Here is a 20,060-nt window from a genome sequence, read left to right on the forward strand (position 1 = left end):
TGGGCCTGTGAGGCCGAGCAGACTGGACCTTAGAGGGTCGGCCTCTGAGACTCAGTTGACACTGTAATAATAATAACAAAATACGAATGATAACGATAACCCTTTACTGAGCACTTACCCTCTGCTACACCTCTTTATATGGGTTATTTTATTTACCCTTCAAAATAGGTACTACTATTGCCCCATTTTCCAGATGGGAAAACTCAGGCACAGAGAGGTGGAGTGGCTTGTCCACAGTCACACAGCTGACAAGTGACAGAGCGGGCCCTTGAGCCCAGGCAGTATGCGGAGCCTGCGCCACTCACCAATTAGTGAAGGGCTATTCATATCAAGAAATGAACAGAGGGCAGAGGGTCCCCCTGGGAGAAAAGGGATCCGGCTCCAGCTCCCTCCCAGTGACGTTCAAAGTCATCGCAATCTATCTGATGGCCTGGAGCGGGGCCCTGAGAGCCTATCCCAGCCCAGCGCTCTAGTGCCACGTATGCCCAGAGCATGAGACCCCAAGAGCCAGAGCGGGTGGCTGCGTTGGGAAAGAGAGAAATGGCTGTGTAGGCAGTGCTAGCATTCCTCCTGCTGGTTGCCCAGCAGGTGCAGTCCTGGAGGCAGAGCCTCTCCATCTGGTGTGTCATATCCACAGACAGGCGACCACAGCATCACCAGACATGGTTTTGGACCCAGTGGCTTCTGACATTGGCCAACAGGGCCCCCTGGTGTGAAGCTTGGGAAAGGCGCTCGCTTCGTGAGTGGTCTCCCACTTGGCCTGACAGGACAGGGCAAGGGCAATGGTGATTTTCTGTGACTGCGACAGCTAACAGAACAAACAGGAAGGAAACTGAAATGGGAAGCCTGACAAAAGACTTGTATAATTTATACCAATTTATAAATACTTCAGGTCCCCACCAACTCCAAGAGAACAGACAGACAAGCTTGGGATTTAGAACCCACACCCTCACGCCTACCAGGTGAAATTCAATCCTGCCCAGTCATCAAATAGCCGGATCACTGGAACTCAGATGGAGGGGAAAGAGGTGCTCCCCTCCCACCTCCAGGAAGCCCTGTGGCCCCAGCTGCTGGTCTTAATGGCCTATGGGGGTCTGGGGAACGCTGGAAGAGGAGCCTCTGGAAAGGACTGGACTTCCTGATCTTTGGGAAGGGTGGACTTGGAGTTAGAGTCATCATAATTTGGGGGTTAAAGGAAAAGAGGCCTCAGTTACAGGCTGGTGAGGTCTCACACACTGGGTGGGTCTCTAAGCGCTGGGCTGGGGACCCCCGGCCAAGGCTGACCCTCTCCCGGAGGAAGGAAGCAGGGCCCAGCAGGTGTTTCAAGGGCAGGCCCAGGCCGGGGTGGGGATCCCCACCCCACTATGACCTCGTCCTCCCTGGTGCCATTGAATCTGCATAAAGCTCTGGGATTAGGCAGGACCAGAGCCATCTGCCACCATGTCACAGATGTGGAAACCAAGGGTCAGTGAGAAATGACAGGCCCAAGGTCAGACAGTGAAACTCAAAGAAAGGCATTGAAACGTGGCCTCCTGACTCCCAGGCCAGTGCTCTGGCCATAGGCCTGGCCAGCTGGGCCCAGGCACCAGGGGCAAGTTTGCTGCCCCCAGGTGGGGCTGGACCTGCCCCAGAGCAGAATGCCTGGGGACGGAGAGCAACACGCGGCCCTCTGGGCCTGGGGAAGGCATGGAGGTGGAAAAGGCCCCCTGGAGGTGACAGTGGCCTCTGGTGTCCAGCAGCTGGCCTGCCATCTTCTCGAGTGGAAGCCAGGGCCTCCGGCTGCAGGCAGCCAGAGAAGCTGGGGGCTCCAGGCCAGGAGGTCCAGACAGTCCAGACTACTGCACCATCTGGGAGGAGCAGAATGCCTCCATCTCCGCCTCTGAGTGGCGCCTCTGGGAGCAGAACCACAGGAAGAGGAAGAAACCTGCACGGAAAAGACTGGTTAGTGGAAGCGTCTCAGGAACAGCGTGGGGCCTCCTCCAAGATCCAGGCACCTCCTTGGCTGGGGTAAGTGGGGCCTCCCTGAGGCCCAGCAGTAATTCTCAGAAGCCCTTCCTGTTGGAGGCCAGAAGGGACCGGGCGTAGGAGCTGGAGGACCAGCCACCGCTAGCCCATAGGCTGCCTTTGTGCAAATTACAAGGTGGCGCCCCTTCCTATGGGCGGGCGTAGCCCCAAACCAGCTTGTCAGGGCCCAGATTTCAGCCCCTGACTCACCCCCTCAACCTGGAGCCCTTCAGGAGTAAACATGTAGCAGCTGTACACTACCCCCCTGGGGTTTCCTCCACGTCAACCACAGGCCCTACCGTAGAGCGAATTGAAGGTGGTGAAGAGGAAGAGCTGGGGCAGCAGGAAGACACCAAAGGAGAAGAAGGCCAAGATCCAGGTGGTGCCCAGCAGCACGGTGAGGCCCAGCACGGTGACGGTATCCCAGCAGGCCCGGGGACCCAGCGCCTTCTCCTGCGCCCGCAGTCTGTGCAGGACCCGTAGCGCCCAGGCCAGCACCACCAGGTTGAAAAGGGATGTGAGGCCACCAGAGCCCATGACCAGGATACCGTGCACCCAGGCGTCCCGCACCCAGCATCTGCAAGGGAGGGGCGAAGCGCTGGGGTTGGTGTGGCTCCCAAGACTGGTGGCAGGGAAGCCACGGTCTCCTGGGCCTCTGGACTGCCTCTTGAACCCAGTCCGGTCTTCTGGCTCAGACCCGTCATTTCTTGCCTGACTGCACACGTGGTGAAGTCCTGGGCTCAGCTTTCCAGCCAGGCCACCAGGTAGGACCCACCTGCCACCTCAGCCCCATGCCTGAAGCCTCTGCATGCCTCCTTTACCCTCTCTTACCCACCTGAAAACTCTCTCTCTCCTCCCTTGAACATCTAACCCTTCCCCCTTCCACACCCAGCCCAACTGTCAACTTATAAGGTATTGATTACATCATTGGTCCATGGTCCTCTTTGCTGGAAACTTCTCCTTCCACCCACCACACGATTATCAACATCTCATCCCCATCTTCGTGCAGCGGTGCCAGGAGCCCCTCCCCACCTGGACTGGGCCACCGGCCCTTCCCTGAGCTGCTGCAACTCACAGCTGGGTGGAGGGGCGCTCTCCATGTGTGGACTGAGGAGCCGGGGGAGCAGCAGGAAAACTCCACCGAGGGCAGAGGGAAGGTCAGAGAGATCCCTGACAGTGGCCCCAGCCCTGGTCCTAGACCCTCCGTGAGGTCCTCACGGCCTCTGCTTCCCCCAAACACCTTCAAGGCAGGTGCTGCCTTTTACCCCACCAGGTCACGTGATTTCCGTGAATCAGCCATGCGATCCTCATGGTGACCCTATGAGGCTTAGAAACGCCCACCTGCCTAAGGTGGGACTTGAAGCCCTGCGATCTAAGCACAGAGCCTGAGCCCCTAACTGTCACGATCACCTGCTCGGGCTCCTTTCACTGCAGTCACAGAGTCCTTGAACATGATTTTGGGGGTTCATCCAAGTGGATGAGTGTGGTGGTGGACCATTCCTTTTCACTGCCAGATGATTTGTCTGACAGGGGTGGCTCTATCGCATGTACTAGTCCGGTGTCCTGTCAGTGGGCACTGGAGTTATTTTCAAGGTTTTTAAAAATCGCTGTTAAAGAAGATGTGCTATATACATGCACACACACATAAACACAATGGAATATTATTCAGTCATAAAAAGAAGGAAATCTTGCCATTTGCGACAGCATGGATGGACCTTGAGATCATTATGCTAAGCGAAATAAGTCAAAGAAAGACAAATACTGTATTATCTCACTTACTTGTGGAATCTAAAACAAACAAACAAAAAAACAAGTTCATAGCTACAGAAAAGAGACTGGTGGTTGCCAGAGGCCAGGGAGGGGGGGACAGGGTGCAAAACGGGTAAAGGGGGTCAAAAGTTGCAAACTTCCAGTTGTAAAATAAATAAGTCCTGGGGATGTCATGTACAGCATGGTGACTACAGTTAATAATACTGTATTGCATAATTGAAAGTTGCGAAGAGAGTAGATCTTAAAAGTTCTCATCACAAGAAAAATCAATTCTGTATGTCTGGTGACAGATGTTAACTAGACTTATTGTCGCGGTCATTCGGCAATATATACAACCAAATCGTTATGTTGCACACCTGAGATTAATGAAGTGTTATATGTCAATTATACTTCAATTTAAAAAATAAAACAAAAAATGTAAAAGAATTTTTAAAAAAGACATATATATGTAGTAAGGGTTTTTTAAATGCAGGAGAATAAAAGTCACAAAGTCCAGGGTGAGAGGGGAGAGAGAGAGGTGAGGAAGACCGGGAAGGAGATGGTTCTTCAGGCAGGAGCTCGCTAACATCCCTGCATTAACGTGCTTCCTGTTCTGTGGAAGCATCACTGCAGTTCTTCTGCCATGTCACGTGTTATACAATAAAAACACACGTTTAAAGAGTCCTAAGTCACACTTGCTCTGAGAAAACACCCCCACCCTCACAGAGAGGAATTAACCCCATCTCAGCCTCACTCCGTGCCCAGAGCCCTCACTTCCCAGAGACTGGGATGGGCAGTGGTTGGGGGCCGGGCTCTAGAGCCAAGTCCCAGCTCTGCCCTCAACTGGCTGGGTCTCCTTGGCCAGGGTTCTTCAGCCGCCTGTGCCTCAGTTTCCCCAACTGTAAACGAGGGCTGACAATGGGGCCTGCTCCTTGCTGTGAGGATTCAGAGCCAGCCCTCAGCCGTCCTGAGCTGGTGTCAGCCAGGAGAGGGAAAAAGGCCAGACGGCCAACTGCTGGTGATGGGTCTGCAGGGGGTTGTTAAGCTACTCCCTCTATGTTGACTGTTAGAAACATTTCATCAAAAGAAAGAGGTTAATGTCCGAGGGCACGGGAAGGGGCGACAGAGTCTGTCCCCCAAACCGCCTTGCGCCCCCTCCCCACATACACTCTGAGCACGGTGCCTGTGGTGTCCCAATCCCCACAACACTCTCTTCTCTGACTAGGAGGGTTGGAGGGCTGGCAGTGCCATGCCAGGCACAGGTCAGGGGGGGCCACAGCCAAGCGCCTGAGCGAAGCACGGAGGTGAGGAGAGAGAAGAGCCAGGCACAGGCTGAGCTCCACCGCACAGCCTGAGAGCCAGAGGGGCACTGGCCGCCAGCGGCCAGGAGGGGCAAAGGCCCCCCTGCCCCGGCCTGGCCTTGGAGGCCCATGTGCTTCCTAGAACTAGCATAGAGAGTGAACCCGTCCTGCAGGAGACCTTAGGGATCCAGCAGAAGGGGCGTGGCAAAGACCCCTGGAAACCACGCCCCGTGTAAGCAGTAGTCCCCTCCCTGCCCTGCAGTCAGTGTCCCGCCTACAAGGCACCCTGTCTAGAGCCCCAGGACTAGAGCCAGGGAGCCTGCCGCAGCCGTGAGCGCACTCACATGGACATGTTCTGGGAGCCCGTGCTGTTCCCCTGGCTGTCGGAGAGCGGGATCCTGTAGGGTCCGTAAACTGAGCTCTTGACGGCAAGAAGGAGCAGTACCAGGAAGGCCGGGACCCCTGAGGGGTGGGACAGAGGCTCAGTATCTGTCAGGAGACCCCAGAGATGGGCTGGTCATGGGTTCCTGGGGCTGCTAAAACAGGATTCCACCGGGCAAGCAGAGGGTGGGGGGAGGGGAGGGAAAGAGATCGCTCTGAGTCCCCAGCCGCTGTCACCTGGTCCAGCCTCAGAGCAATTAGCCTGGTGGTCTTGGAGAAGGCTGATATGAATGAGGGCTGTAGGGTGGAACAGTAGCGGCAGTAGTAGTGGTCACACTGGGAGGTGATGGCTGGAAGGTAATGGGAGAGAGGGTTTGGGAACCGGTGAGGAAAGAGATAATGAAGACAGGGGCTAGGATGGTGATAGAGATGCCGATGATCGTGGTACCAGAGATGGTGGTGAACACAAGGCTGAGGATGGTGGAGGTGACGGTGGTGTTGGAAGTGGTGGTGATATAGATGCTTTGGAGGTGGAAGTGGTGATAAGAATAGTCATGTAGGAAGCGGCGGTGGGTGCTGGCAGGGGTGGTGACCAGTGGTCATGGCAGTGGAGGAGAAAGAGGACAGGAGGGGACAGACGCCCAGTCTGGCTGGAAGCCTCAGGAAGCAAGCGAGAGGGAGACCGTGCTTACCCCAGCCCAGGGCACAGAGCTTGAGCACGTATCGGCGGATGTAGATGTTGTAGACGCGCCCAAGTAGGAGGTAGAGGTTGAAGCCTTCAATGGCCATCCAGGTGAAGCAGCTGAGCAGCGCGTAGTGCAGGGTGGCAGCCAGTGCCACGCATGCTGACTCAGGCACGGGGGGCACGGCCGGCACTGGGCTCAGCAGGAAGGCGACATTGAGGAGCAGCACCGAGGCGTGCAGGTTCACGTGGATGCACGTAATGGAATCACTCGGCTTCCTGCGGGTGGGGGCGTGGCCCTCCGTGACCGGACGTCACCAGGCAGCGCCACCCCCTGGGCTCATAGACACGTAATGACCGGGACACAGGTCGAGAGGGGCAGGGACCCAACAACAGCCACACGCAAGGAGGCTGGTCTCCTGCTTCCCAGCCTCTGCACTCTGGAAAAGCCCACCTGACTCTGGGGGCCCAAGTAGGAAAGAAGGAGGGGTGCTGAGCAGCAGTGGGTGGGCTGGCCCAGCACGAGGGCAGGGGAATACCTGGCAAGGAGGTGCAGCAGGACAGTGAGCAGCGAGGCCACGATGGAGATGCTGCAGCCCACCAGGGAGATGTATGTGAGGGGCGCCAGCAGCTCTGCAGGGACCGGGGCCTGGGAGAGTTGCTGTGGGAGGGAAGGGGAGCCAGAAGCATGGAAATGCCCTCCACTGCCTAAATCAAAGACACCTGCCAAGACCTCAGCTTCAAGCCCCCCTACCCTACAATCCTAGCCGTGGTCCTGACTTGAAAACAGCCACAGCAGACACAGCGGCTTTTCTGCCTCCCAACTCCCATCTCCCCTTCCTCCCCTCCCTCACTCCCGCACGTGGGTGGACACTCCACTTCTCCTACTATGTGTAGTCAGGTGCACCAGGCCTGGCCTATCAGAGCCTTCCCTCCTCCTGCCCACAGTGATTGGTTAAGGGATGGGCATGGGACACACTCTAGGCCTGTGGGACTCAATCCTATGGCTTTGGCTGGCAGAATTCGGTGAGAGAGCTCTCGTTCTACTGACCTGAACCTAGTAGGACATAAAACAGGAAATGCCAGCAGCCATATTATAAGCCCATGGGGAGATCCTGTCTGAGAACTAAGCTAACACAAAGCAAGAACGATTGAGAGACTGAGATAGAGTCCTATCTTGGTGACATTGAGCCCCTAGAGCAAGACATGCCTGAAGCCTAACCCAGCCTTTTCGGGAACATGAACCCATAAGGTGTTCTGGTTTTTTTTTTTTCCTTAAGCCCATTTGAGTTGGATTTTCTGCCCCCTGCACCAGCTTTTGCCTTTCTCCTCTGTCCTGGATAGGGGGCCCTCTGCAGCTCTGAGCACCCTCACCCAGGCTAGATGCACACATACCATGAGAACAGCAAAGTAGGTGAGGTGGTTGCAGCGGCAGAGCACCTGGGAGGGTGAGGGCTGCTCTGTGCGACAGCCCTCAGTGCTCCAGGCCCCCCAGTGGTGCTTGCTGGCTCCCTCCTTCCAGAAGACACAGGTCACCGTGTAGCCTTCCTAAGGGGAGATGCTGGAATTGGGTGCATCCAGGGGGTGGAGGGGAGGGCCATGGATCAGGGAGGGTCTGGTAATTATGGGGGCCGAAGGTGACTCAGCTGCACCCTTGTCAACATTTTACCAGGCACGGGCTGGGCTTTGGCATCAGACAGACCAGATTCCAGCCCCACCTCCCCAACGGACTCTGAGAGTGACCTGGGAAAGTCACAGAGGTCCTCTGAGTCTCAGTTTATGCATCTGCAAAATGCGATCATTTATACTCAAGTCACAAGGATGGTGGAATGATCAAAGGCAATGAGAAATCTTGAGTGCCCAGCTCTGGCCAATACAGTAGGTGCCTATAATCAATGTCCGCTTTCCCCTCCTCCCCATGGGGAACAATGACAGTCCAGACCCATCCCAGTGGGGGAGAGAGAGAGTCATCTACAGACAGCCCTGACGCCAAGCCCTGTGGGTGGAAAGGTGAGGGAAATGAAACGGGCACTCCATGGAAGACCATGGAGGAAAAGGCAGAGGAGTCCTGAGAAGGGAAGGGACAGCTGGGGCACTGAGGCCTTAGAGGACACATCAGATTTCAACAGAAGTGGAGCAAGGATGTAACAGGGGCAAAAGCCCAGAAGAATGAAAGGAAAGGACAGTGGAGAAATTGGGAGTGCAGAGCGGTCCTGATGAGGCTGACAGAAGATATGGCCAGACTCTGGGGCTTTTCGGGAATGCCATCAGGGCTTGTGCCCACCCAGCAGCCCTTCTTCCTTCTTTCGGCATCAATATCTGTAGTTTCCTTGGGGACCCATCCCTCTCCCAATGACGGGTCAAATGAATCCAGCCCAGTCCCTGGGCCATGTGACCCAGGTCTGGCCAATCTACATGTTCCATCCCCCTGGGCACAGTGATGGGTCAGGGATGGATGACACATGACCCAGCTGGACCTTTAGAATCCGTTATGGGATCCTGGTTTGCACTGGCAAGAAAGAGCCTGCTGAGAAGAGGGGAAGGAGGTCCAGCACTTCAGCTGCCATCTTGCCACAGAGTGGAAAGCCAAGGCAGGAAACCATTGTTGAGAGATGGAGACTGAGCCATTACGGCATCATATCTGTGCCTGAAGCTAGAACAGCCCTGGACATTTCATGTACATGAGCCAATAAGCTGGCTTGAGTTGGTTTTCTATCATGTGCAATTCAAAGAATCCTGATGAATGCAGTGTGTCAAAGCTTCTCTCTCATTTCTTTGGCAGGAATTTTCAAAGTATGATAGATTTAAAGCAGCTTGTTTCTAAGATAGTTCCACAAGTCTGGGTTTGATCAAACCAGTGTTCGACAGGACAGCCACAAGGGGGTAGGGGTGGGGTGGACGTGGGGGTGGCCCCAACAATACCAGGCTTTGGTTGTGCCAGAAGCTGATGTTCACCGGCTCACGGAGGTTGCTCACTTGTCCATGGCTCAGCTGGGCCCCCAGAACATAGTTATTGAGCACAGATGAATTGATGTCTTTCTGGAAGGGCAACAGAAGAAGCACTGACTGGAGGGGACATGAGGAGACCCTGGATGAGGTCCAAGAGCCCCCATTCTCCAGCCCCTCCTCCCTGGATGAGAACAAGCAGCATGGCTTTCACTTGTACAGCTGTGCCAGCCTCACAGCCTTTGCGTATGCTGCCCCCTCCACCTGGAACCCTGTCTTCTCACTACCACCACCATCACCTCCCATTTGTTAAATGAATTCCAGCCTCATACCCTCCATGTCACCCTACCTAACTCACTTTCAAAGCCAAGGTTAAAAGGCACCTCCTCCAGAAGCCCTCCAGGACTGCTCATTGGGAACCATCCTGACCCCACCCTGACTCATCCATCCCTTTGAATCTCTATGGTTATAATCAACCTCAAGCTAAAATTAAGTCTCTAAGGTCCTGGTCTAACTGTTGAGATAGAGAGCTCTCTGAGGACAAAGATCTTGTGACCTACTTGTCTATCTCCCATCTAGGGAGAGGCACACAAACAGTAGACTTCTTAGGTCTCGTTTGCACATTATAATCATGCCTCCCTTCCATTTTGCTAAAACAGAGGCCCAGAGAGGGGCACTGATTGACTGAAGTTGCACAGTAGGCTGGTCCCTGCCCAGAGGCCAGGAGGTGGCATGCATGCCTGCAGTGACCCCCCAAGAAGGAGCCCACATCCACCCTGCTTGGCCTACTAGCAGGCCCTGACCTGAAAAAAGCGGGCGTTGGAGAAGTAGATGCAGATGAGAGTCAGCTCCCTGGGGCGCACCCTGCAGGCATCATGAGTCAGCTCAGCTGGGAACTGCATGGCGAGTGGGACCTGCGCCTGTGGAGAGCCAGAGATAGGCTGCACCTGGTGTCCGAAGCCTCCAGACCCACCACAACACCTTCACTGCTCCCCACTCCCCAGGAAGCCCTCCCAGCCTTGCCCCGAGCCTCTCCTACCTTGGAGCCTCCGCCCACAGAACCCTCTCCTGCCAGGCTGCACCTCCACCCAAACTTCCCCCGATCTCAGGCCTTCCCTTCAGGCTGTTCTGGTCTTGAATTTGGGTTATTTATTCCACTCAGCTGGGTCCCTGAAGATGGAGGGGATGGATCCCCCAGCACCCAGGTATTCAGCAGGAATCATACCAGGGCCCTCAAAGGTGTCCCGTTCCCCTGGCCTCTCCCACGACTGCCTCACCCCAGGAACCTGCAAAAGCAGGAAGAGGACACTGCCCCTGAGGGGCCACAAGCACCCCCTTTCCATCATTCACATGAAGAACGTCAGCCCCATTTTACAGAGGCGGCAACTCACAGCTATTAAGGCAGAGCCCTGATTGGTGGGAAGGTGGGTGATGGACCCTGGGGAAAGTCCAGACCTTAAACCCCCGGAGGATTTCTGGGGTAGAGGCTCTGGCCACCCCCAATCCCTGGCCACCTCTGACCTGGGGGACCTGCTGCAGAGCAGCACTTCCCAGGGAGAGGCCAGTGAAGTTGCAGCCCAGCTTGAAGGCTAGTGTCTGGATGGTATGCGTCCGCAAAGTGAGGTTATGGCCCCCAAAGCTGGCATTGAGTAGCCTTGACTCTAGGCCATGGATGAGCCTGAAAGTGAGAGAGATGGCCAGAGCCCGGGGTAAGGATGGAGGTGAGTGGCACTCTCCACAGCCTCCCCCATCCCACACCCGTCACTCCCACCTCTAGACCTCTGCATACAGTGTTCCTGGCACACTCTCACCTCCCCACCCCACCCATCTCCTTCCATTAACTCTTGTTTGGGTTCCAGTTTGTTGACACCTCCTCCAGGAAGCCTTCCCTGGCAGCTCCCCACTGACTGAAGTGCTCCACAGCCCTGATTCCCTGGTCAGTCATCAGCATTGGCCTCTTACCCTGAGCTACTAGGCTTTTGGGTCACAGACTCTGGAGAGCCCAGCCCAAGTCTTGGAGCCCCTTCCCAGAAAAATGCATGGAGACCCGTGATTCTGCGCCTGGTTTCATGGCATCCATGGTTAAGGGCCCCCAACCAGACAGTAAACTCAATGAGAACAGGGATGTGTCTATCCCACGTCTCCAGAGCTTGGTGCCGGGCACACAGTAGCTACTCAATAAATGAGTGTTGAATAAATGAATTAACAGTCTACCCTGGACCAACCCTGGGCCATGGATTCAAGGTGCAAGCTGGGGGTGGAGGCACAGCTGACTCTGGGAGGGAGAGGAGGGACACCCAACTCACTCAGCAAAAGAAGTGAGGCTCCGGCTCCTGGCTGCCGTCTCCATTCTCTTCATCCAGCGCAGGATTTCTTGGGATGCCTCTGTGAGGAGAGAGTCAGACATCCGCCTCAGTCTCTGTCTGCAGCTGCCCCGCCTCCTGCCCCACGGCCTCTGGGCCTTCCGCCCCAGCCTCCTGCTGCCCCAGGAGGCCTAAGTGCCCCTTTTCAATCTCCCTTGGTTTGAGGCCTCCCCGCTTCACATCACAGCCAGGGGTCCAGGCTAGGATGGCCCTTGCAGCTCAGCGGAGCCCTCTTACCCTCTGTTCTGCTCTGAGACATCAAGAGGCACAGGCAGAGGAAAAGGGCCCCGCAGCGATCCATGTCCTGTACTGAGTCTCCTCCAAGAACTGGCTCCCGCCCTGGAAAAGGTGCATGTCTTTGTCACCTCGGTGAAAGAGCCACCTCTAACGCTAGGCATCTGGCACACCCCAAGAATAGGACGCGCAGCCTCTTATTTGATCCTCACCACTCCTGCATCTCACAGATGAGGAAACCGTGGCTCAGCGAGCAAGGCGTCTTGCTTTGCGTGAGGCTGCCTGAAGCCATGTCTCTGTTACTCCAGAGTCCTTGATCATTTGCAGCTCTACCTGAGACACATCCTCCTCCCAAAACATGGTATCTCTGGGGGCCTCCCCGGGGCTCTGATCTTACCCAGGGGAACATTGGGAGTTACTTGTCATTAATCCTGTCCAGCCCTGTCGTTCACCCACCATGTGACTTCGGGCAAGAATCTGTCCCTCTCTGATTAAACTACCAGCAGCAGCAGCTGGGGGAATCCGAAAGTTGGAGCAGAGAAAAAGACGAGAACTAAGAGTTTCAGGAGAAGGCTGGTTTTGATGACAATCGTGGGAGGTCAGAGGCCACCAAGAATCACAGCAGCTGGATGACATCAGGAAAACCACTGCCTTTGTCCACAAAGAATTCCCCCAAAGCGCATTTTAAAGTATAATGGGATTTGAACATATTGTTAAGTACTGTATTCAACACTTGATTTGCAACCTTCTCTTCATTTTCACTTATTTTTGTGACTGCCAGGATCTATGGCAGCTGTTAGTTATGAATGAAGATGTCAGGTTCAAATTTGTGAAAATAAATCCAATGTTTTGGTTTTAAAAAAAAAAAAGAATCTGTCCCTCTCTGCCCTCATTTCCCTCGGTTTTAAAATTAACTAATAGGGACTTCCCTGGTGGCACAGTGATTAAGAATCCGCCCGCCGATGCAGGGGACGTGGGTTTGATCCCTGGTCCAGGAAGATCCCACATACCGCAGAGCAACTAGGCCTGTGCAACACAGCTACTGAGCCTGTGCTCTAGAGCCCAGGAGCCACAACTACTGAGCCTGCATGTCACAACTATTGAGCCCAGGTGCCACAACTACTGAAGCTCGCGCAACTAGAGCCCGTGCTCTACAACGAGAAGCCACTGCAATGAGAAGCCCACGCACCGCAAGGAAGAGTAGCCCCCGCTCACCGCAACTAGAGAAAGCCCGTGTGCAGCAATGAAGACCCAATGCAGCCAAAAATAAATAAATAAATTTATTTTTTTAACGTTAAAATGAACTAATAAACTTCTGCTTAAACATAGCAAATTTATGCCTACCCCCGAAACTCCACTAAAATGAGAGTGAATGAATAAAACAGACACAAAGCCACAAAAGACAGAACAATGGGAAAGAAGACAACAGCAGATGAGAGATATCAGTGAAACCTTGGAGGCCGCAAAGCAGGTGGCCACCTGCTTAAAAAAACAAAAGTTAGCAGACCATAAGACGTTGAACCCAAGCGCTTGCAGTAAGGAGAGGTGAATACAGCGGGTGGGGGGATCGGGGAGGGGACACGGGGAAGACAGCTAGGTCAAGCCTCACCACTGTGGGAGCACTTGAGCGCTGGAAGCATCGGGAACCTCTGAAGGTGGGATGAAGGGTGAGGCTAAAAACGGGGGCCTGCTGGTTGTGAGTTTTTAAAATGACCAGCTGGGTCCCCAGATCTCCTCTGCCACCTGGAGCATCCAGGAACCTTCCTCACCACCCTTGCATCCTCAACCCTACCCTCCAACACAAAGTACATTCCCTGCAGACAGTGCACCAGAGAGAATCTGCAAGGTGCCGTTCTGGTACAGGAAAATTAAGCCATATCCCCTCCCCACCTCCTGCTCCAATCAGCTTCCAGAAGACTGCCAGCAGCCAGGCAATGATGCTCTGAGGCAGGAGAAAATTCTTCTCCGCAGAACTGACCGTTCTAAGAAAAGTATCCTGTAGCTACTGACATTTTGGTGCTCCTTGATAAAACAGCCAGGACCAAGCTTACGGTGAAGCCTCACCAAGCCCTACCAGGCACTTAAGTGTTTTTGTTTGTTTTTTTTTTAACGCACACAACATAGTTTATTTATTTTTAATTAATTTTATTTATTTTTGGCTGCATTGGGTCTTCATTGGTGCGCACTGGCTTTCTCTAGTTGTGGCGAGTGGGGGCTTCTCTTTGCAGTGGCTTCTCTTGTTGCAGAACTTCATAGCAGCCTTATTCGCAATAGCCCCAAATTGGAAACAATTCCAATGTGCCTTCAATGGGTGAATGGTTACACAACCTCAGGTACATCTGTACCATGAACTACAACTCAGCAATTAGAAAAATATACTGTTTCTCGCAACTTGGATGGGTCTCAAGGGAAAGCCAATCTCGAAATGTTGCATACAGTATGATTTGATTTATATGACATTCTTGAAATAACAAAATTATAGAGACGGAGAACAGATTAGTGGTTGCCAACAGTTAGGGATGGGGGTGTTTCTGTAAAGGAGCAGCACTAGGGAGCCTTGTGGCGATGGGACAGTTTTGTATCTTCATTGTGATGGTGGTGACAAGAATCTACACGTCATAAAATTGCACAGAACTAAGCACACACACACACACACATAAATCAGTGCATAAAAACTGATGAAATTGAATAAAGGCTGTGAATTGTACCAAAGTCAATTTCCTGGTTTTGATATTGTACCTCAGGTGTGAAAGATGTTACCATTGAAGAAGACCGGATGAAACGCACACAAAACCTTTTTTGCAACTTCCTGTGAATTTTTCATTGTTTCAAAATTAAAAGTTAAAAAAATACAGTACGATGGATTGCCATTTCACTATTAAGAATTACGATGCAAATAGCCACATAAAAGAGGAGCACAGCATACCATTGAGCGGAAAGAACAGGTTAAAAATAACACATATAATATAACACATATAAATAAATAAATAAATAAAAGAGAATAAAGACTTCGGAGTCATAGAGTGCTGGGTTCTTATTTATTTGGCTATTAGGTTATTTATTTGGCTGTGTTACCTTGGGCAATTCACTTACCCTCTCAGAGCCTCAGCGACTAAAGGAAAAGATTTGGGGGGACAAAGGAAACCACTGAATGAAACCATTTGGAATGTTTCAGGTGAGAAAACTGAGAACCCAAGAGTGTAGGAAAGACCCCCTCACAGTACGAAGGGGGAAACTGAGGCCCAGACAGTGATGTGGATTTGACCTCCAGGGTCTGGACCCTAAGACGGGGTCCCCAGGCCCTTGGCCATGCTTCTGCCAGCCATACACAGAGGGAAGAGGAGCTTAACCCCACCCTGCAACTGGGGAAATTAAGGCCAAAGCAGAAGTGACACCCTCCCCACCAAGCACCCAAAGAGAAGCTGTGGTTTCCACCCCCTTTCCCAGGAGCAACCACAATCTTCACTTCTGCTTGCAACCTCCAACATCCCCCGCCTCATCTTTTCAGAGAGACCACCACTCACCATTACCTCACACCTTCAGCCATCTCCGTCTTTTTGCGATTTGCTATTTGGGGTCCTCTAGAAAACAGAAATCCCTTACCTGACTCTCAAGAAGGTTCCATTGACCGTGGCAAAACTGAATACCACACAAGGGTTTTCCCGGGGTTCTTCAGCAGGCCAGTGGGCAGCCGAAACGCAAACCCAGACTCCAAGTCAAGTGCTCTCTCCCACAATGCGCTGCAGCCTCCTAAAGATGGCCTGGTGGCTGAGTTGCTGTTTGGATGAGGCGACAAGTGGAGAGCAGAACAGAGCCTTCAGAAGATGTAAATTCGATAACTAGTTCCAGTATTCAGCACTTGAGGTCTGACCTTAGGCAAGGAACTTGACCTTTCTGTGCTTCAGGTTTTCTCATCTGTAAAATGAGGCCAAGGTCATCTATTTCCCAGGGAGAGAGACTCAGACAACCATTTCCATGATCCACACTCCAGGGAATCTAAGGCTCTGACCCAAGGTTGCCAGCCAGGACTACACTCGGCGGGAGAGCTCGGAAGCCCTGCCTCCCTATCCAGAGCTGGCTGTGCCCGCCCTCTCCCCAACAGCACCAGGCTCCACTGGGCCACTGCATTCCTGGATAGGGTCCCGCCTGCCCCTCCCAGCAACTGCTCTTGCCAACCAAAGGCTGAAGTCCCTACTTCTGGCCTCCCCCTGGCCTGGGTGAAAAGTGAACCTGTGGTCTCTGCAGGAAAGTCCTGACAGGTGCCATTATCAGTCCCATTTCACAGGCAGGGAAAAGGAGGCTCCACCAGCACCCAACAGGGGGTCTGTGACCCAGCCAGGTCCAGAGCCTTTGCCTGAGAACACACTGTCCCCAGGTTCCCTTCCAGGTCACTCAGAGGAACCGCATCTGCTCTGATTCGCCCAACATAAACTCTGTGCCAGGCCCTCACCCCTGTCACCTGAGGTGCAGGTTACTGGACTAGCCCCATTTTACAGATGAGGAAACTCAGGTGCAGAAAAGCAAAGTTCAATAACTTGCACCAGTCCACATGGGGTAGGGGGGTGGGGGGGATAAATATTTGAACCCAGCACCCAACCACTCCTTAATTTAAATGCCTTTTTTCAGAAACATAGATCTGTACAGTCCTGAGATTTGGGGTTGTCATCAGGGGCCCAGGAACTGGTGAAGGGAATGAAGGTGAGTCCCCACCTTGCGGCTCCACGGATGTCACCAGTCCAGCAACCACCCAGGTAGGGGTGTGCCCAGTGCCTGCTAGGGAACCCAAGGGTCAGGACAGAATCTGGAGGGAGTGGGGCATGGAAAGACCCAGACCGAGGGGCTGACCTGTGCAGCTGCTGTTGTCTCACCGCCGTCTCGCCGCCTTCTGCACGATGAAGGGGAAGTTGGGGACCTCTGTGCTGCGGGCAGGCGACCTCCCTGCCCCTGCACTGCTCTCTGCTCCCTTCACCCAACAGCTGCACTGCACGCTCCCACTTCCCTTCTTCTGTCACTGGAAGAAGGCTATTTGTTACTTCTGAGCTGATAGCCACTCCCAGCTCACCCCTTGATCTCACCCCCTCAGGGCCTGCAGCACTTCCTTCGGGCAGCTGCACATTTGCAGAGATGCTGGGCGTCCGTGGGGAGAGGGAGGAGGGCTGGCCAATGTGGCATCCAGCGGGGTCCAAGACCCACTCAGCTCTGTGCCCTTGGGCAAGATACGTCACCTTTCTTGGCCTCAGTTTCCCCTTGTGTAGGAAAGGGAGAATGATCCCTGCCTGACCTAACGATCAATGAGATGGATGATGGCAAGGACCTCAGGCAAGGGCTGGGTCACGCTGCCTGGGTTCAAATCCCAGGCCCACCATTTCCTGGCTGGGTAACTTTGGGCACGTGATGGAAATTCTCTGAACCTCAGTTTCCCCTCTGTAAAATGGAGACAATGACAGTACCACTTCATGGGGTGGTGTGGGGCTTATCAAGGGTAATGCTGCAGAGTCAGCGGAAGTGCTCCGTGAAGCCCTCAGGTTTCACAGATGGGGTGCCTGAGGCCTTGGGAGGACAAGAGTTACCCAGTGCAGAGCCCTTTGGAGAAAGGGCTCACTGGGAGCAGAGCTCAGAAAACATGGCCAGAACTGCGAGGCTGGAAGGCCGGCCAGCTTCTCCTTGAGCCAGAGGTCTGGACCAGCCTGTCCTACATCAGTCACCTCGTCCACAGAACCCTAAGCAACAGGGGGAAGTGTCTGTGTGTGTTGGTGGGGAGACAGGGTGCTCTCTCTTGCCAGGGCCCCAGCCAGACTCCCTAGGAAAATTCTGACTCAAGAATGTGCTTTTCTACCCCCAGGGCTGTGATGGGGATGCAGCAACAGGGAGGAAGAAGCAGGTCCCAACATGGTCTCCCTCTTCTCTGCCCCAACACTGGAGCAGCTCAAGCACAGCCCACAGGTAGCTCAGGTGGCCTCTGTGCAGGGAAGGAGGAGAGCTGCTCCTTGCAGGGCAGGGAGATTTAGGGGAGGCGCAGGCCCACCCCAGCTGCAGTGCAAAGACTTTGCAGGGACACCCGTGTGTCTGTGCCCTGACCACTCGGCCACACTCCTGCTGGGTGACTTGGACAAACTCTTGCCCTCCTCCACACTTTGGTTTTCTGTGGCCATGATGAAGCCCTTGACCTCTAGGCCCTTCCTTCCTTTCCAAGGTCTCCTGGCCACCTCTAGGGTTACAACACCAGCAGCTGCTCTCAGGGCCCAGGAGGAAGCCCTGCTCACCCCAAAAGCCCCTCTATTTTCCATCCTGGATCTGTGCTAGCCTTACTATGCACCGCCTCAATTGGGGGTGCCAGTTACATAACCCTGCCCTCCAGATCCTGGAACTCACTGCCAAGACACTCCCCAGCTCAAAAGCCAGCAGTGGCTCCCATTGTCTTCACTGTCTAGCCCCATCCAACTTCTACTTCCAGCCAGTTCGGGATGTGCTTGCCATGTTCATCCCCATCTCCCTGCTCTGTTCCTGCTCTGACACACACATACCTGGGTGGCACACTAGCTCCTCTCCATCCCTTAGGGCCCAGTCCTGCCTACTCTGGGAAGCCTTTCCTGACTCCAATTCCCCTATAAAACATTCCAGATGCTTCCGCTTTAGGAGGTGTGTCAGGCCCTTGTTCAGTCCCCCTGGCAGGGAGGAAGGCAAGCCACTTCCCACTCCCCAGCCTGGGAGAGCCACACCCCAGCCCTAGTGAAGTGTCTCTCCACATGGGGGCTGCTCCCCCGGTGATCTGTGAGAGGGCAGTAAGTGGCACCCCGGACAGGCCTTTAGATAAACTACTGAGTCACACCATGAAAAAGTCATTTACTTTTCAGTCTTTCTCGATCCCGGTGGCAACCAGAAGCGCCCATGTAGAACTAAATTGTCTCTAACCTCTTTCTACCACTGCCTTCTGTCCTTTTGATTTTCATTCTTCAACCTTCTATTGGACATAGAAAACAAGACACCTGATTTTTAGTGATTTTTTATGGTGGCAAAACATGCAAGAAATTTACCATTTTAGCCATTTTTAAGTATACGGTTCAGTGGCATTAAGTACATTCATATTGCAACCATGGCCACCTTTCATCTTCAGAGCTTTTCCACCTCCAGAAACTGAAACGCTGCACCCATTAAACGCTAACTCCCCATTCCCCACTCCCTACAGCCCCTAGTAACCACCACTCTACTTTCTGTCTCTGTTTGGCTCTAGGAACCTCATTTAAATGGAATTATACAATATTTGTCCTTTTGTGACTGGCTTGTTTCACTTAACATGATGTCCTTATGGTCAATCCATACTGTAGCATATGTCAGAATTTCCTTTCTTCTTAAGGCTGAATAATATTCCTTTGAATGTATAGAGCACATTTTGTTTATCCATTCATCCACCAACAGACACTTGGGTTGCTTCTACCTTCTGGGTATTATGAATAATGCTCCTATGAACATGGGTGTACAAATTGTATCCCTTTTTAACAGAGAGAAAGTTTCTAGCTAGACTGATGATGTTGTTTATTTATATGACGTTTATTTTTATGACTTTCTTCTAGTTACAGCACCTGATAACAGATTTCCTATTTAGCCTAAAATACACGTCTGTCCTGAAAAAAGTGAAATGATTTAAAGAAAAACACTAAGTAAATAATAGCACAAGTGCTATATGTTGATGGCAAAAAGTGGCAGCAGAGACACAGGCCAGAGAACTGCAGAAGTGTGGGAAATACTAACACAAGCCTCAATCAAAACCCTCCTGTGCTAAATTGGGGAAAGAAACCCCTCAGGGGCCACTGGGAGGCTGACACCAGATTAGCGCTGCATCCAGAAGACTGCCAGGAGGCGTGGTTTTAGCAAAAGGAATGAGAATGGGAAAACTGAAAGTCAGATCTGGGCTCTGAGACCTCCCAGCCGTGTGACCTGAGTCTGTCACCCGGCTTCTGATCTGAGGATCACATTTCTCACTGTGAGATGGTGGTAAGAACACCCAGCTCATAGGAGGGCTATAAGACTGAGTTAATTCATGTGAACTCCCAAGCCTATGGTCAACACACAGCTAGGGTCTATGAGCCGGCAGTTCTCCTCACCTCACCCCCTGCAAGAGACACCCCAGGACAGTATATTTCTTTTCTTGAGAGAGAGTCCTATTGTGATGATGTTATAATTGGAGCTTAGGTTCATCATCAACTCAGCCTCCTCCACCTTCACTATCTGTATCCCCACCTCCAGAAAACTCTGGTAAAGAACTCTAGACTCTTGGTCATGGCTGTCCTTACTCGTTGTGAAACTTTGGGTAAGGCTGAGCCAAGAGCCTCAATGAGCATTTCCCCAAGTTTAAAATGGGGATGTTCCAGTCCTCTGAGTACTCAATATCTGAATCTCTCA

The 20,060-nt window shown here is 53.0% G+C and overlaps 1 protein-coding gene across 4 annotated transcripts; it reads right to left on the reverse strand.

The window, feature by feature from the left end:
• Positions 1 to 838: 838 nt before the first annotated feature.
• Positions 839 to 16,628, reverse strand: ADGRG5 (adhesion G protein-coupled receptor G5). Of its 4 annotated transcripts, XM_027119795.1 has the most exons (13): positions 16,506 to 16,621; positions 15,264 to 15,575; positions 11,664 to 11,765; positions 11,370 to 11,448; positions 10,585 to 10,741; positions 9,867 to 9,983; positions 9,040 to 9,156; positions 7,513 to 7,665; positions 6,657 to 6,778; positions 6,128 to 6,396; positions 5,399 to 5,516; positions 2,304 to 2,581; positions 1,827 to 1,924 (listed from the first exon to the last, which is right to left on the reverse strand). In XM_027119795.1, exons 3-13 carry the CDS (start codon positions 11,725 to 11,727, stop codon positions 1,836 to 1,838), a joined length of 1,563 nt encoding a protein of 520 aa, XP_026975596.1. In that variant the 5' UTR covers positions 11,728 to 11,765; positions 15,264 to 15,575; positions 16,506 to 16,621; the 3' UTR covers positions 1,827 to 1,835. The 4 variants fall into 4 exon arrangements, with proteins under 4 accessions (XP_026975595.1, XP_026975594.1, XP_026975597.1 ...); XM_027119794.1 differs by lacking the exon at positions 5,399 to 5,516 and having other exon boundaries at positions 839 to 1,924; positions 15,264 to 15,436; positions 16,506 to 16,628; XM_027119793.1 differs by lacking the exon at positions 5,399 to 5,516 and having other exon boundaries at positions 839 to 1,924.
• Positions 16,629 to 20,060: the final 3,432 nt, after the last annotated feature.

This window comes from Aethalodelphis obliquidens, unplaced genomic scaffold (assembly GCF_003676395.1).
Source record: "Aethalodelphis obliquidens isolate GAN/ISIS:26980383/991018 unplaced genomic scaffold, ASM367639v1 scaffold20, whole genome shotgun sequence".
Lineage (NCBI taxonomy): Eukaryota > Metazoa > Chordata > Mammalia > Artiodactyla > Delphinidae > Aethalodelphis > Aethalodelphis obliquidens.

Excerpts from the sequence above, each read along its gene's own strand:
- ADGRG5 (XM_027119794.1), bottom strand. The coding sequence starts at position 11,727 with ATGGATCGCTGCGGGGCCCTTTTCCTCTGCCTGTGCCTCTTGATGTCT. Across the intron at positions 11,449-11,663 it reads GTCTCAGAGCAGAACAGAGG|AGGCATCCCAAGAAATCCTG; the intron begins GTAAGAGGGCTC and ends CTCTCCTCACAG. Across the intron at positions 9,984-10,584 it reads CTCTGCAGCAGGTCCCCCAG|GCGCAGGTCCCACTCGCCAT; the intron begins GTCAGAGGTGGC and ends GGCTCTCCACAG.